Genomic DNA, 14730 nt, shown 5'->3' with positions numbered 1-14730 from the left:
AGACTCAAGATGGGACAGGGGATCGGTACATTATTGTGGGAGAGCGCAAAAGACCGACAGAAAAGGAACGAGCTGTCACACAAAACAGATTCCGACCCTGAGTACGTTAAAGTTCTCGTTGACAATATTATATTTATTTATTTTTTTATTTTTTTATTTATTTATACATTCAATCATTAATTTTTTTATTAAATCTGGTGTTGCACACAATGGTCCACAGTGTGCACAGGGAGCGTGTGTGTTTGCACAGACACTTGAAAAATTAGAGGGAACATTGGTAATAACATTTTATTAAACTTATGCCGTTATTATTAAAAGTTTCTGTTGTGTGTATTGTTGATTTATTTTTCTTTTAGCAATATCATAATGCATCACTGATTAGGATAATTTGGGTATGATTATTTGTATCCCAATTAAATTGTCATACTGTTTGATTGCTAGTATTTTATGTAGTTAGAAATCCAAATGAGGAACCAGCATGAAGCAGCTTCCTCAGATATGGATTATGCATCCATTCATCCATCCAACCACCCACCCAACAATCCATCCATCCATCCGTCCGTCCGTCCATCCGTCCGTCCATCCGTCCATCCGTCCATCCGTCCATCCATCCGTCCATCCGTCCTTCTCTCCAACCACCGACACATCCACCCACCGCTTATCAGGGGTCGGGTCATCGAGGTGGCAGTTTCAGCAGAGAAAACAAAACTTCCCTCTCCCCGCCCACTTCATCCAGCTCTTCCAGAGGGATTCTAAAGCATTCACGGGCCATCTTGTCTCTCCAGCATGTCCTGGGTTGTCTTTGGGATCTCCAGTCAGTGGGATATGCCAGAACACCTCACCAGGGAGACGTCTAGAATGCATCATAATCAGATTCGTGAAAATAATTTTGGTGGGATGTGGCTGCTGACCACTGACTGACTGAGCTGCAATATACTTAATGTGCAGAAAAATCCCAATAGACTGACTTGAACTAGAGTGCAATATTCAATTTCAAGTTCTCTGCACACTGCCTATATGCACCCATTTTTGTTTGAATCCTTGTCATATGTGTTTGTGTCACGAATAATTGAGTTTGTAATATTTAACTCACATTGAAGTTTCACTGTGTCAAGACTGTATCACTGTGTGTAAAACAAGTAAACATTCCGTTGATTAGCCAATGAAGGCTAACAATTGAGACCTGTAACTGTAGTAAATACATAAAAAACATTAAGAACAATTGGCCAATTATTTTCCCCTGTTCACCATTAGCGAACTTCAGGTGACCCAACCCAGCCACGGGCCATCAGTGACTGACATTTATTCTCTCTGTAGGTGGTTTACTATATATTTGCTGTGTTTGGCATCTGGCTGTTTGAGGGGGTCATTAAACCACCAGCACATATGAGGTATTATTACACAAATGATATAAGTATTTCTTTAGTTCGTTTGTTATTAATGCAGTTAATACATAACTGTAAATAATAACAGAATTTTGGCTCTTGGCTCTATATTTGTGCTTTTAGCTTAAGTATCGTTTTCCCATGGACTTTACTTTTATGTTTTCAGTGTCCCATATAATACAACAATGGAAAATACCACCTCTAACTTCAGCCCTGAGTGTGGCACCTATGAACAGCTAGGCTACTGGCCAAACAATTTCGATGACTTTGCTGTAAGTATGTGCTTTATTGGGAGCGATTTAGTGCCTCACTTTTTGCAATGCTTCTCCTATGGTATTAACTATTTCAAATTAATTTCTCAGTTCTGCAAACAAGTACGAGTTTTATTTTTTTCATTTTGTGGTGTAACTTGTACTTTGGTAAAAATGGGGCCCAAAATCATAAAACTGGCCTTGTTTAGCAGCATGGAAGCATTTGTTTAAGATCAGTCCACTGATTTAGCATTGTGTGGATTTTGATGACAATGTTCCCACTCATTTCATGGAAAATCTGGAAAGGTATTGTTTCAGCTTTTCAAATTACTGACTTGACTACTTTATTTTCCTTCAAATATGCAGTTACCTCTCAGCAGTTATATTAATACACATCAGTTATATTAATATACACCAGTTGGTTGCAAACAATTAGCAGCCATACATTGCTATGCCATAACACTACCGCAGTCATGTTTGAAATTGGCACACTTTGGATTCTTGTTTGTACTTTGTAGTTCTCGATTTCGACCATTTATTCTTCTACTGATGTTTGACTGATTGCTGCGTAAAATTGAGATCATAAAATTGGAAAAAATAGCTTGTGACACCTGCTTTACTTTGATAAAGGTATTATTACCCAAAGTGATACTGTAACCAATCTCAGTATTACATTTGACCAAACTGTCTCATTTCAAAAATACATTAAGACCGTAACTAAAACTGTGTTTTTTCACATCCACCTAATATTGCTAAGATTCCTCCGATTCTTTCAACCCGTGATGCGGAAATTATTATACATGCGTTTGTTACGTCGCGCCTTGATTACTGTAAAGTATTGTGCTCTGGTCTTCCGAAGTCTAGTAATAAAAGTCTTTAGTTGGTATAACATGATGCAGCGAGACTCCTTACAAGGAAAAGAAATGTTTGATCATATTACCCTGATACTAGCCAACTTGCATTGGATGCTGGGTGTGTGTCTGGCTACTGTGCACATAGAAAGAAAAGCCCTGCCATCCAGGAGTCGGGATGGCGGCCATGAGCACCTCTGAGCAGTGTTACATTACGCAATTTACACTCTGGACGTGTCACGTGCCTGCGTCACCTGCCTTCCAGCCAAGCCCCCAATTAGCCAATCACCAGCACCTGCCACTGCTTGTTAGGTCAGCCCTATTTAAACCCTGTGAATCAAGCCAGTGACTGTCGGTTTGTCTCCTTACCCTGCCCGTGACGCCACCACCGCAGCTCACTGAACGATTCCTATTGCCGACATTATCCGTGTACCAACCCAACTCCCCTTGCTCGCTGCCTGTCCTGACTGCTTATCCTTAACAATGCTCTGTTCGCAGCCTGCCTCGAGCACCTGCTTGCCCCCGAATTTGACTGCGCGCTGCACTCTTCTGCCCGGCGCGCTTGCTCTGCTGCTCTCTACGCCAGGCTGGCTCCTGCCGTCAGCCAGCTTGTCGCTCCGAGGCCAGCACTCCGCTGCGACTCTGTCTCGCTCATCCGCCGGTTCCTGTTCCGCTGCCCAGCCAAGTTGGCAGTCCAGCCTTCCACGTCCCCTTTATCAATAAAGATGTGCTGCATTTGGTTGCCCTGCCTTGTTCGTGACAGACGTCCACTGTGCAATGCGCTGCAAATAATCGCCTCTTTTTGTCAGCAGCTAACAAGCTAAGCCAGCCTGAAAGGCTTCTTTGACATATACCAAGACGAGTTTATATAAACACAAAACTATTTAATGTTTCAACCAAAACCGACACACCTTTACTGTCACAAGATGAAGATTGTTGTGTTGAATTAAGCCAACACGCTTCACCCACCCGGGCACGAAATACCGTATTGGCCCGAATATAAGACTACCCTGATTATAAGACGACCCCCTCTTTTTGAACACCAAATTTAATTTCTATACAGAAAATACTTACAGTACATCTGAAACAAATGATTATAACAATATATTCAAGAGAAAAAGCATGCTATTTCGCCTCATTCAAATCACGCAAAAACTGTCTTTCACATCTTAATATCTGAACATTTAAATATGTAAACTAAAGTGCAATCACATTTGTAAATGTATGGCTTCTGGTTTCTGAAATGTAAATAAACCAATCTACTGTGATAAAACAACAAAATTGCGATAACTGCATTGACCATCAAAGTGAAGTCTAACTAACTGTAGTCTTGAAAATAATCAGAATAAGGAAAAACATTGCAATAAAATGATGCAAACTGCTACCGCTATTGTTGGGGAGCCTGACCTGAAAAAATACAAAAACAATATCATTCCGTAACATCAGAAACATTAACCTGACCGACCTCACAACTGGCATTGACAGTTTCTCCATCATCAACCCCCCCCCCCACACACACACACACAAACACCACAGATCAGTTGGTTCATTTTTACAATGATGGTCTCAAAGCTCTGCTTAATTCACTTGCACCCCTCAAAACCCGGACTCTTTTATTTCCTCACTCGGCCCCCTGGTTCTCCCCCCACCTATGCCAGCTGAAGGCCAAAGGTCAGCTGAAGCGGCTCTTTAATAAAACTGGACTCGCTGTACACAAAGAAATGCACCACGCACACATCCTCCTTTATAAGGACGCTCTTTCCTCAGCCAAATCTCAATATTTTACAGAAAAAAATAAGTGCTGGTGCTGGTAATACCCGGGCCGTTTTCGGTAGTAAACAATTCCATCCGCCCCCCCTGACTTCCTCCACCTACACTTCTACTCCACTGATCACTGTAAATCTCTGATGTCATTCTTCAACTCAAAAATATCCACCATCCACCAGCAACTGGCCCCCCACTCATCCAGCTGTCCACCCCCTTTCGTTCCCAACCCCCCCCCCCCCCCCCCCATCTCTATGCCCCTCTCCTCTGTCACCAATCTATCAAAACTCATCCGGACTTCCAAGCCATCTACCTGCCAACTCAACCCCAACCCATCCGCCCTGGTTATACCCTCCCTCCCCTCTCTATTACCCCTGATAACAGCCATCATTCACTCCTCTATCACCTCTGGTTCTGTCCCATCATCGCTCAAGACTGCTGCTGTTACACCTCTACTGAAGAAACCTGGTTTAGACCCCAACATCTTCAATAATCTCCGCTCCAACTCAAACCTGCCTTTTCTCTCTAAAATTCTGGAAAAAGCTGTAGCATCACAGATTCAGGCCCCCCTTTCCAAAAATAACCTTTATGAACAGTTTCAGTCCGGTTTTCACCCCCGTCACAGCACAGAAACAGGCCTCATCAAAATCACAAATGACCTACTCATGGCAGTTGACTCCGGTTTAATATCCATTTTCATTCTCCTAGTCTTGAGCGCAGCTTTTGACACCATCTCCCACTCCATCCTCCTCGAACAACTAGCCTCCATTGGCATATCTGATACACCCCTAGACTGGTTCCACTCATATCTCTCTGGCCGTAATCAGTTCATTCAGTTAAAATCATTCACATCCGATCCCTCACCCCTATCCTCTGGTGTTCCCCAGGGTTCTGTCCTTGGCCCTATCCTGTTCATCATGTACCTCCTCCCTCTTGGTCTCATATTTCGTAAATACAACATCAATTTTCACTGCTATGCGGACGATACCCAGCTCTATGTTCCCTCCAAACCCTCTTCCACCTTCCCACCCTCCTCCCTCTGTGCGTGTCTACAGGACATCAAAACTTTCTTCACCTCCAATTTCCTCAAAATGAACAGTGACAAAACTGAGACAGTTCTCTTTGGGCCCAAGTCCATACTTTCCAAGCAACCCAGTTTCACCCTCACCATGGACATCTCCATCATCTCCCCTTCTCCTCTGGGTGTCATCCTCCACACCACTTTATCTTTCCAGTCACACATCAACAACACCATCCGGTCCGCCTACTTCCACCTCCGAAACATCAATCGCCTCCGTCTCTCACTCACTCCCAACAGCGCCGCAATCCTGGTTCATTCACTTCTCACTTCCCGTTTGGACTATTGCAACTACCTTCTGTTTGGTCTCCCCCACAAACTCAGAACGCTGCTGCTTGTATCATAACCAAAACCCCTTCCATCTGTCTAGAGATGCACCGATCCGATATCTGGATCGGATATCGGCCCCGATATCAACAAAATAGATGGATCGGGTATCGGAAAATGCAGCCGATCTGCGAGCCGATATTTTCCTTAATCTATTAGGACGCGGGCTACGTCATACGTCAGCAGCACGTGTGCCGCACGCCACGAGAGTTTTCTAAACAAACACAAACATGGAGCGAACGTTCGCTTCTCTTCCCCGGGTTGCTAAGCGGACGTCAAACCCTGCGCGTTCGCTTCTCTTCGGGTTGCTAATGGGACGTCAAAGGCTGCGCGTTCGCTTCTCTCCCGAATGGGGGGGGGGGCGGTGGGGGGGGGGCTAATCGGATGTCAAACGCTGCGTGTTCGCTTCTCTTCCGGGGGGGTGTTAATGGGACGTTAAACGCTTTGTGTGCCGGGCTCCATCTAGTGTGGAAACTGAGAAGCTGAGCTCAAGCTTCTTGTGCGGGCCATATTCAATTATGTTTTCAGAATTTGCTGCGGGCCAATAAAAACTGGACCGTTAGTTTGGACACCCCTAATTTAGAGCAAAGAACTGTGTAGTCTGCCTGATGCCATTGCCTTTGGTCTTTTCTGTTCCACATGTAGAGTTATGTAGCTTGTTAAGTCAACCATAATATCGGATCGGTATCGGTATCGAAACTGAAAAAGTCGGATCGGTGCATCTCTACATCTGTCACATCACCCCCGTTCTTCACCAACTACACTGGCTTCCAAATCAAATACCATATAGTCTACAAAATCCTTCTCAACACATTCAAAGCAGTCCATAACCTGGCCCCCCCATACCTGTCTGGCCTCATCCATACCAATATCCCCACCCAGTCCCTCAGATCTGCCTCCTCCATCAACCTCACCGTCCCCCCAGCTCGCCTATCCACCATGGGGGCTAGGGCCTTCAGCCGCTCCGCCCCACGTCTCTGGAACTCCATCCCCCCTGACATCAGAAACATTGACTCAATCACCTCATTTCAATCCCACCTCAAAACCCATTTATTTAGACAGGCATTGACCACCTACTGCACTTGATGCTCTGCTGCAAGCGCTCTTGGCTTTTTTAAACTGTGTCCTTTCTTGAATTGTTTTTATGCCTATGTGCAGCGACCTTGAGTGTCCTGAAAGGCCCTGTCAGGTTTAATTCGCTGACTGAATAACTGTTAAGAGATATATTTTTCTAACAGGCGCCTTATAAATCAAATGTGTAGTATTATTATTATTATAAACATGCACAATTAATTATTGGGAATAACATCCTGCACAGAACCCTATAGCTCCCAGGCCTCTGGTGAAGAATCCAACCTTGAAGGAGATACTGTCCGGCTGAGGAAGTGTATATCTCGACAGAATCTTGAAAATATGGAAATTCAGATACATATTTGTAGAAGTGAATTGCCATAGTTTGACAGCTCTGAATATGTGCAACTTTTTACTAGGTCTGTGATCCAATTTTGGGCTCCAACCCGAAAGTTGAGAACCACTGTTTGAAAACGTGCTAATAGCTGCACTGCTGATCAGAAGAAAAAACTCCAAGGGGTCATCAACACAGCACAGAAGATCATTGGCTGCCCTCTCCCCACACTGGAAGACCTACACAGAACCCGCTGTCTCAAAAAAACACAGAACATTCTGATGGACACTTCCCACCCTGGCCACTCCCTTTTCGAACTGTTGCCACCAGGCAGACGCTAAAGAGCAATTAGGTCAAGGACTAGCAGATTTGCCAACAGTTTTTACCTTACAGCGGTAGTCACATTGAATGCAGCTAAACATAAATGATTATGTCTGTGTATGTTCTTCTGTCGGTTTTAGCTTGTATTTGTTTTTTAATCTTTTTATTCTATTTATTTTTTATTTCATGCGCGGATCGGTTGGCACTTTTTAAATTTCGTTGTACATGTGACAATGACAAATAAAGATCTATTCTATTCTATTCTATTCTATTCTATTCTATTCTATTCTATTCTAATATAACATATTCAGAGGATATATGTTAAACTGTATAACATTTTATACATGTTATATGTATAACAAGTTGTACTTGCTCATGCTGACAAATATTTTCTCCCGCTGTTTTTTAGGGAGCCATCATTTTGCTGTATGATATCATGATAGTCAACAACTGGCAGGCCTTCATGGATGCGTATACCAGATATACCACTGAGTGAGGAAAAAAGATATACATAGAGCAGCAATTGGATATGATGTTGAACTAATTTAAATGTGTTTATTGTTTCGCAGATGGTCAAAAATCTACTTTGTCTGTTGGTGGTTCACCTCCTCTGTCATGTGGGTAAACTTGTTTGTGGCACTCATCCTAGAGGTCAGTACACTCAATGCACAGACAAATCTGTTTGAATACATTTTGGCAAGAGGGAGTAAAAGAGTTTATAGTCAAAGCAAAGGTGACACTAGGACAGGGGGTTTAGGCCCTCAGGTGATGCACAAATGGACAGATTTTAGAACAATACAATACTGTGTAAAAGTTTAAAGTCACCATTGTAGTATGTTATTCAAGAGATTCAAGAGTTTTTTTATTCGCCATGTTTGAGCATGCCAAACAAGGAATTTGACTTTGGTAAATCACACCCTCTGTTCAACATTTAGGTGACTAACAATACTCAGGACATGTGAAAAATGGCAAATATTCTCAAACATCCCCTGATCTTAAACTCCCAAAAGGGCAAGGAAAAACCAAACTCCAGCTAGGGGAAATGAGAAACCTTGAGAAGAGACCACAGATGGGAAGGTCCCTTATCCAGGATGACCAGGCTGCAATGGATGAAGAGAGGACTCATAGTACAAACAGTGTAGACAAATTCAAAAAAAGTGTGGAGAGCAGGATGTTATTGCACAGTAATGACTCTGAGACTCTAAGAGTGGCGTGAGTTCATCAGAGCAACAGCCTGGGGGAAGAAGTTGTCTCTGTGTCTGCTGGTTTTGGCGTACCAAGCTCTATAACGCCGTCCGGAGGGGAGTAGTTCAAACAGACTGCAACCTGGGTGAGAAGGGTCTGTAGAGATGCTCGTTGCACGTTTCCTGGTCCTGGACAGGTACAAGTCTTGGATAGATGGGAGGTTGATTCCAATGATCTTTTCTGCAGTCCTGATGGTCCGTTGCAGTCTGTGCTTGTCTTGTTTGGAGGCCGATCCAAACCAGACAGTGATGGAGGTGCAGAAGACAGACTGGATGATGGCAGTGTAGAAGGTCTTCAGAAGCTCTTGGGGCAGGTTGAACTTCTTGAGCTGTCTCAGGAAGTACAGCCTCTGCTGGGCCTTCTTCCGGACAGAGTCTATGTGGCCGGTCCATTTCAGGTCCCGAGAGATTGTGGTTCCCAGGAACTTGAAGGTGTCTGTGGAGAGAATCGTATTACTGAGGATAGTGAGGGGTAAAAAATTCCACTCAAATTTTAATATGGTACACAGGAACAAAATAAACCACAAAAATATAAGTTAATGCAAAATATACTTTGTGTGTGTGTGTGTGTGTGTGTGTGTATATATATATCACATATATATGTCACAGCAAGATGGAACCACCACCAAATTTGAGTGTGGGTAGCAAGTGTTTGTCATGGAATGCTGTGTTCTTCTTCCTCCATGCATACAGCCCCTTGTTATGTCCAAATAACTAAACTTTAGATTCATTAGTCCACATCACCTTACTCCAAAATGAAGCTGGTTTATGCAAATGTGCTTTAGCATACCTCAAGCGACTCTGTTTGTGGCATATGCGCAGAAAAGGCTTCTGCCGCATTATTCTCCCATACAGCATCTCCTTTTACAAAGTGCACTGAATAGTTCAACGATGCACAGTGTCACCATCTGGATGAAGATCATGTTGTAGGTCTTTGGAGTTGTGGGTTGACTTTGACTGTCCTCACCATCCTTCGCCTCTGCTTATCTGAGATTTTTCTTGGCCTGCCACTTAACTAGAACTGTGCCTGTGATCTTCCATGTCCTCACTATGTTCCTCACAGTGCAAACTGGCAGCTGAAATCTCTGAGTTAGCTTTTTGTGTCCTTCCCTTAAACCCGGGGTGGCCAACCTGCGGCTCGCGGGCCGCATGCAGCTCTTTGCCTGGTTTCATACGGCTCTTTTACGTTCATATCAACATTTGTGTTTATTTTTTGTGCGTGTTTGCTTCGCTTGAGTTCAATATGGTATTTTGGTCAAACGCGCATGCGCGTGAGGTGAAATCCTGCAAAGAGGAGGGTGTCAAGTTCCATAGTGGATTGTATGATCATCATCATCATCATCGGCGGTCACTCGTAGTCGAGTATGACGGTCCTCCTTCTTGGTCTTTGTGGGTCTTCAGGTGGTTGAAGAGGCCGATCCTGGACCCGATAACTCTGGTGCAGTGTGGACAGGGGAATGTAATGGTGGTGGGTTTGGGTTGGGCCTGCTTGGTGGGGGCTCTCTCCTTTCTGCGTCTGCGTTTGTCTTGAGCGGCATTGTGGAGGTCAACGTTATATTGCGCGGCGCCGTCACGGACAAGGATTCTCCACGTCGTCCTGTCCGCGGCCTTGTCTTCCCAAGTTTTAAGGTTTATGTGACACTTCTTCAGGTTTGCTTTTATGTTGTCCTTGAACCTCTTCTTCTGACCTCCCGGGGCCCGCTTTCCTTCCGCGAGCTGGGAATAAAGAACTTGTTTTGGGAGGCGAGAGTCAGGCATGCGGATTACATGGCCAATCCATCTCAGTTGGTTTTGGGCAAGGGTGGCAGTGATGGTAGGCAAGCCAGCCTCCTCCAGGACGCTGGTGTTGGTGCGTCGGTCCTTCCAGCTGATCCTGAGGACTTTCGGGAGGCATCTCTGATGGTAGGTCTCCAGTGCCCTTAAGTGCCTGCTGTATGTGGTCCAGGCTTCTGACCCATACAGAAGGGTGGGGAGGACCACAGCTTTGTAGACCAGGATTTTGGTCTTTGCTTGGAGGTCACGATTCTCGAAGACTCGCTTCCGTAGCCTTGAGAAAGCCCCACTGGCACAGCTGAGGCGATGGTCAATTTCGTCATCAATGGTGGCTTTAGATGACAGGAGGCTGCCAAGATAGGGGAAGTGGTCAACCTTTTCCAGTCGGATGTTATCAATAGAGATGTTTGGGGGGCGGACAAGCAAACTGCAGTTTGGTAGTGGTTGGTGGAGGATTTGGGTCTTTTTTATATTAATGGCCAGACCAAGCTGTTTGTATGCCTTCGCGAAAGCAGACAGAATACTCTGTAGGTCTACTTCTGACAGGGCCACAAGGGCATTGTCGTCCGCATACTGCAGCTCCATGATGGATATGGTGGTGGTTTGACCTTTAGCCCTGAGTCGGTTGATGTTGAGGAGTTGACCGTCAGTTCTGTACATGATTTTGACTCCGTGGGGCAGATGCTTGCTTGTATGGCGGAGGATAGCAGCAATAAAGATGGAAAATAGTGTTGGAGCGATGACGCATCCCTGTTTGACACCTGTGTTAACCCTGAAGGGTTCCGTCTCGTCTCCACTGCTGCTGAGCACTGTGGCTGACATGTTATCATGCAGTAGTCTCAGTACTCGGATGTATTTGTCTGGGCAGCCAATCTTGGATAGAACCAGCCAAAGGGCCTGACGGTTAACTGAATCGAAGGCTTTGGTGAGGTCTATAAAGGCCATGTATAGTGGTTGATTTTGTTCCCGGCATTTTTCTTGCAGTTGTCGAGCAATGAAAACCATGTCTGTGGTGCTTCTGCTTGGGCGAAATCCACTCTGAGACTCAGGAAGGATGATTTGTGACAGGGGGGTGAGTCTGTTGGCCAGAACCCGAGCGACGGCTTTCCCTATGGTGGAGAGGAGAGAAATGCCACGGTAATTCCCGCAGTCTGCCTTGTCTCCTTTCTTGAATACGGAGACGATTAAGGCATCTCTGAGCTGCACAGGGATTTCCTCTTCTTCCCAGATCTTAAAAAGCAGAGCATGGATGTGCCTGAGAAGGTCGGGTCCGCCTTTCTTCAAGACCTCTGCTGGAATTCCATCCGGCCCAGCAGCCTTGTTGTTCCTCATCTTCCCAATGGCATCCTGCAGCTCGTTCAGGCTGGGTGGCTCTCCCATGCTTTCAGCTGTGGTCTCTTGTGGTAGTTGATCAAGAGCCTCCATCTCAGGTATAGTGTCCCTGTTTAAGAGGTCCTTGTAGTGTTCTTTCCACCTGTTTGCAATTGCCTCCTTGTCCTTCAGCAGCAGGCCATCCTTTGAGCGAAGGGGGGTTAGGCAGCGGTGGCTGGGACCATACACCGCTCTTGTGGCATCAAAGAAGCCTCTCGTGTCTCCAGAGTCAGCAAGCTGCTCGATCTCCAGAGCCTTCTTTGTCCACCATTAGTTCTTCAGTTTCCTAACCTGTGTTTGGACGGCTGCCTTCGCTTTGGCATGGGCTACTCTTTTCACCTCTCAGTGGATGTCATTTTGCCAGGTGATGAAAGCTTGCCGCTTGTTGTTAATTAGCTGCTGGATCTCAGTGTCATTCTCATTAAACCAGTCTTGATGCGTCCGCTTTTTGTGCCCGAGGATTTTTTTGCAGGTGTTCATTATGGTAGTCGAAAGTGTGCTCCAGTGTGTTTCAGTATCCTCTGTGTAGTGGTTGGGCAGCGCTGCACTAAGAGCCTCCTGCAGCTGTTGTTGGTAGGCGGTGTCATTCAACAGCTCGATGTTTATTCTTGGCCGGCATTGTCTTTTCTGCTTCCGTTTTTTCCGCATTAGGCGGATGGACATTATGGAGCGAATGAGGCGATGGTCGGTCCAGCAGTCGTCTGCACTGCTCTGGTGTTTACGACATCGCGGCGATCTTTAGAGCGGACAATGACATAGTCTATGAGATGCCGCAGTTTGGAGCGAGGATGCATCCAAGATGTTTTGAACTTGTTTTTTTGACGGAAAAGTGTGTTGGTGATGACCAGGTTGTTTTCTGAGCACTTGGTTAGTAGTAATGTGCCATTAGAGTTTGTGTTTCCAACCCCTTCTCGTCCCAGCGTACCCCTCCATAGGTGGTGGTTTCGTCCCACTCTGAAGTTGAAGTCTCCAAGCAGGATTAGCTTATCCTCCTTGGGGACTTCCGATAGGACTTTGTCTAGGTCAGCGTAGAAGGCCTCCTTATCTTCGTCCTGTGCATCAAGTGTTGGTGCATAGGCACTAATGACCATGGCCATCTGATTGTTGGCAAGCATCAGGCGTATGGTCATTAGGCGCTCGTTAATGCCCACAGGGAGTTCATGGAGGTGGTTGATGAGGCGGTTCTTGATAGCAAAACCCACACCATGGATTCTTGGCTCAGTTGCAAGTTTTCCTTTCCAAAAGAAAGTATATCCACCTTTTTCCTCCTTCAGCTGCCCTTCATCTGCTAGTCGGGTCTCGGAGAGTGCTGTGACGTCGATCTGGAACTTCCTTAGCTCCCTGGAGATGATGGCAGTTCGCCTTTCAGGTCGATCACTGGCTTGGTTGTCCGTTAGGGTCCGCACGTTCCAGGCTCCAATGTGTACATGTTTTTGTTTCTGACCGCGTGATGGTGATCCCTCTGAATGCGGTATTCCAGACAGGATTTTGTGAGGCAGGCTATGTTTAGGGTACCTTTTCTAACCCCCTCCACTAAATGGGTGAGCAGAGTGGATCCTAAATAGGGCTGCTCAGTCATGGGTGCAGCTGCCGAGAAGCTCTTCTGCCTCAGTCCAAGAACTTAACGAATGAATCTAACACCCACCGCCTGTGTGCCAGGTTGTGGCTAGGTGCTGCCAGACCTCACTGTCCTGCCCCCGTTACCACTTCCTGATCGCCACAGGACTTTGTTGTCCAGGATGTAAAATGGAATACGTTCCCTTCAGGAGGACGCCTGCGCGTGACGTCTTTTAACGTGGGGAGACTGATGCGCCTGCAGCCACCACACGGTCCTTGGCAGAAAGGGGCCGGGATCCAATGGCACGGGTCCATGACGATTGGAGACCACCCTCTGTTGCAGCCTTCGTCCGCCTTCAGTGCCATTGTGACTCTCAGTGTCATCCTCCGCCACTCCCACCGTTGAGGTCTTTGGATCGCACTTTGTCTGGAACCTCCCCTTTGACCTTACCGCCATGGTTGAATCTACCGGGAGCCGAGACTCCAGACGGGATTGCTCTTAGTTTCATCGGAACACGCAAGGCTCTCCACCACGGCAAGGTGGCGATCCATGGAGAAATTGTATGATATAGACACACACACACACACACACATACTGGTCTATATCAGATCTCTCCTATCTGAAGGCACACTATTAGCCCTATGGTCGTCCAATGGTGAACTCATTGCAGATGCTTGTGTAAAGGAAGATGTCTCAGTCCCTTTTTCGGTCACATCCTCCGCTGGGACTGTTGGCTCTGGTGCGGTTGAGTCCTGCACTTGTGAGGGTATGTGAACCGGTGTGTTGACACTGGCAGGTGCATCAGGGAAATCTCTGAGGGACAGCTCCGCTGGTACTGACGGAGTCTGTAGGAGTTAGGGTTATGTCTCCTCCATACACTATCAGACGTTTGGACAGTATAGGATACTGGTCCAGTTTGCGCAATAACAGTGGCAGGAATCCACTTTGGTTCGCCACGGTAGTTCCTTGCCAGCACAGATTCTCTTGGTTTGAAAACGCTTTCTTTGCCCTTCTGTTCTCTGCACCTAACCTGTTTCTCCTGTTGACATTGGACAATGTCCTTCACTGGTGAGGGCTTCAAGAAGTCAAATGTGGTGTGCAGGTCTCTCTTTAGCATCAGGCTACCAGGAGATGTCTGGGTGGTTGCATGTGGACTGTTGCAGTAGGTTAGTAGAAAGTTGTGCAGTCTCTGATGTAGTGTTCCTTGTCCTTGTGATGTTTTGAAGGCATGTTTCATGGTTTGAACAAACCTCTCAGCAAGCCCATTTGTTTAAGTTTGAGTTTGAGTTTATTCACGCAATATCCAAGACATACAACATGAAGCAACAAACAGTATTACGGATGCGTGAAAGGTCACCCCAAGCAAGCTATTTAAAGCTTTTAATAGGTGGCCTGGTTTCCC

General features: G+C 45.9%; 2 protein-coding genes across 12 annotated transcripts in view; one reads left to right on the top strand and one right to left on the bottom strand.

The window, feature by feature from the left end:
- tpcn2 (two pore segment channel 2) overlaps positions 1-14730 on the top strand; it is a 140879-nt gene that overhangs the window by 111416 nt on the left and 14733 nt on the right. For 9 of the 11 annotated variants that reach the window (XR_009714163.1, XM_061276393.1, XM_061276391.1 and 6 more), the window contains 4 exons: positions 1318-1391; positions 1552-1657; positions 7792-7874; positions 7952-8033. Coding sequence is in view for 10 of the 11 variants with exons in the window: in XM_061276393.1 (XP_061132377.1) it covers positions 1318-1391; positions 1552-1657; positions 7792-7874; positions 7952-8033 (345 nt within the window). In the remaining variant the exon portion in view is untranslated. Of the gene's footprint in view, positions 1-1317; positions 1392-1551; positions 1658-7146; positions 7644-7791; positions 7875-7951; positions 8034-14730 lie in introns of those variants that run through there. The other 2 variants (XM_061276392.1, XM_061276387.1) reach the window with 2 other exon arrangements.
- LOC133152636 (uncharacterized) overlaps positions 8220-14730 on the bottom strand; it is an 81587-nt gene continuing 75076 nt past the window's right edge. The window contains exon 3 of the mRNA XM_061276412.1: positions 8220-9062. Within this exon, the coding sequence (XP_061132396.1) occupies positions 8584-9062 (479 nt within the window). The 3' untranslated portion in view covers positions 8220-8583. The remainder of the gene's footprint in view (positions 9063-14730) is intronic.

Source organism: Syngnathus typhle, linkage group LG4, assembly GCF_033458585.1.
Source record: "Syngnathus typhle isolate RoL2023-S1 ecotype Sweden linkage group LG4, RoL_Styp_1.0, whole genome shotgun sequence".
Taxonomy (NCBI): Eukaryota; Metazoa; Chordata; class Actinopteri; order Syngnathiformes; family Syngnathidae; genus Syngnathus; species Syngnathus typhle.
The sequence above is the reverse complement of the archived record's forward strand: the minus strand, read 5'-3'. Positions and strand labels throughout refer to the sequence as shown.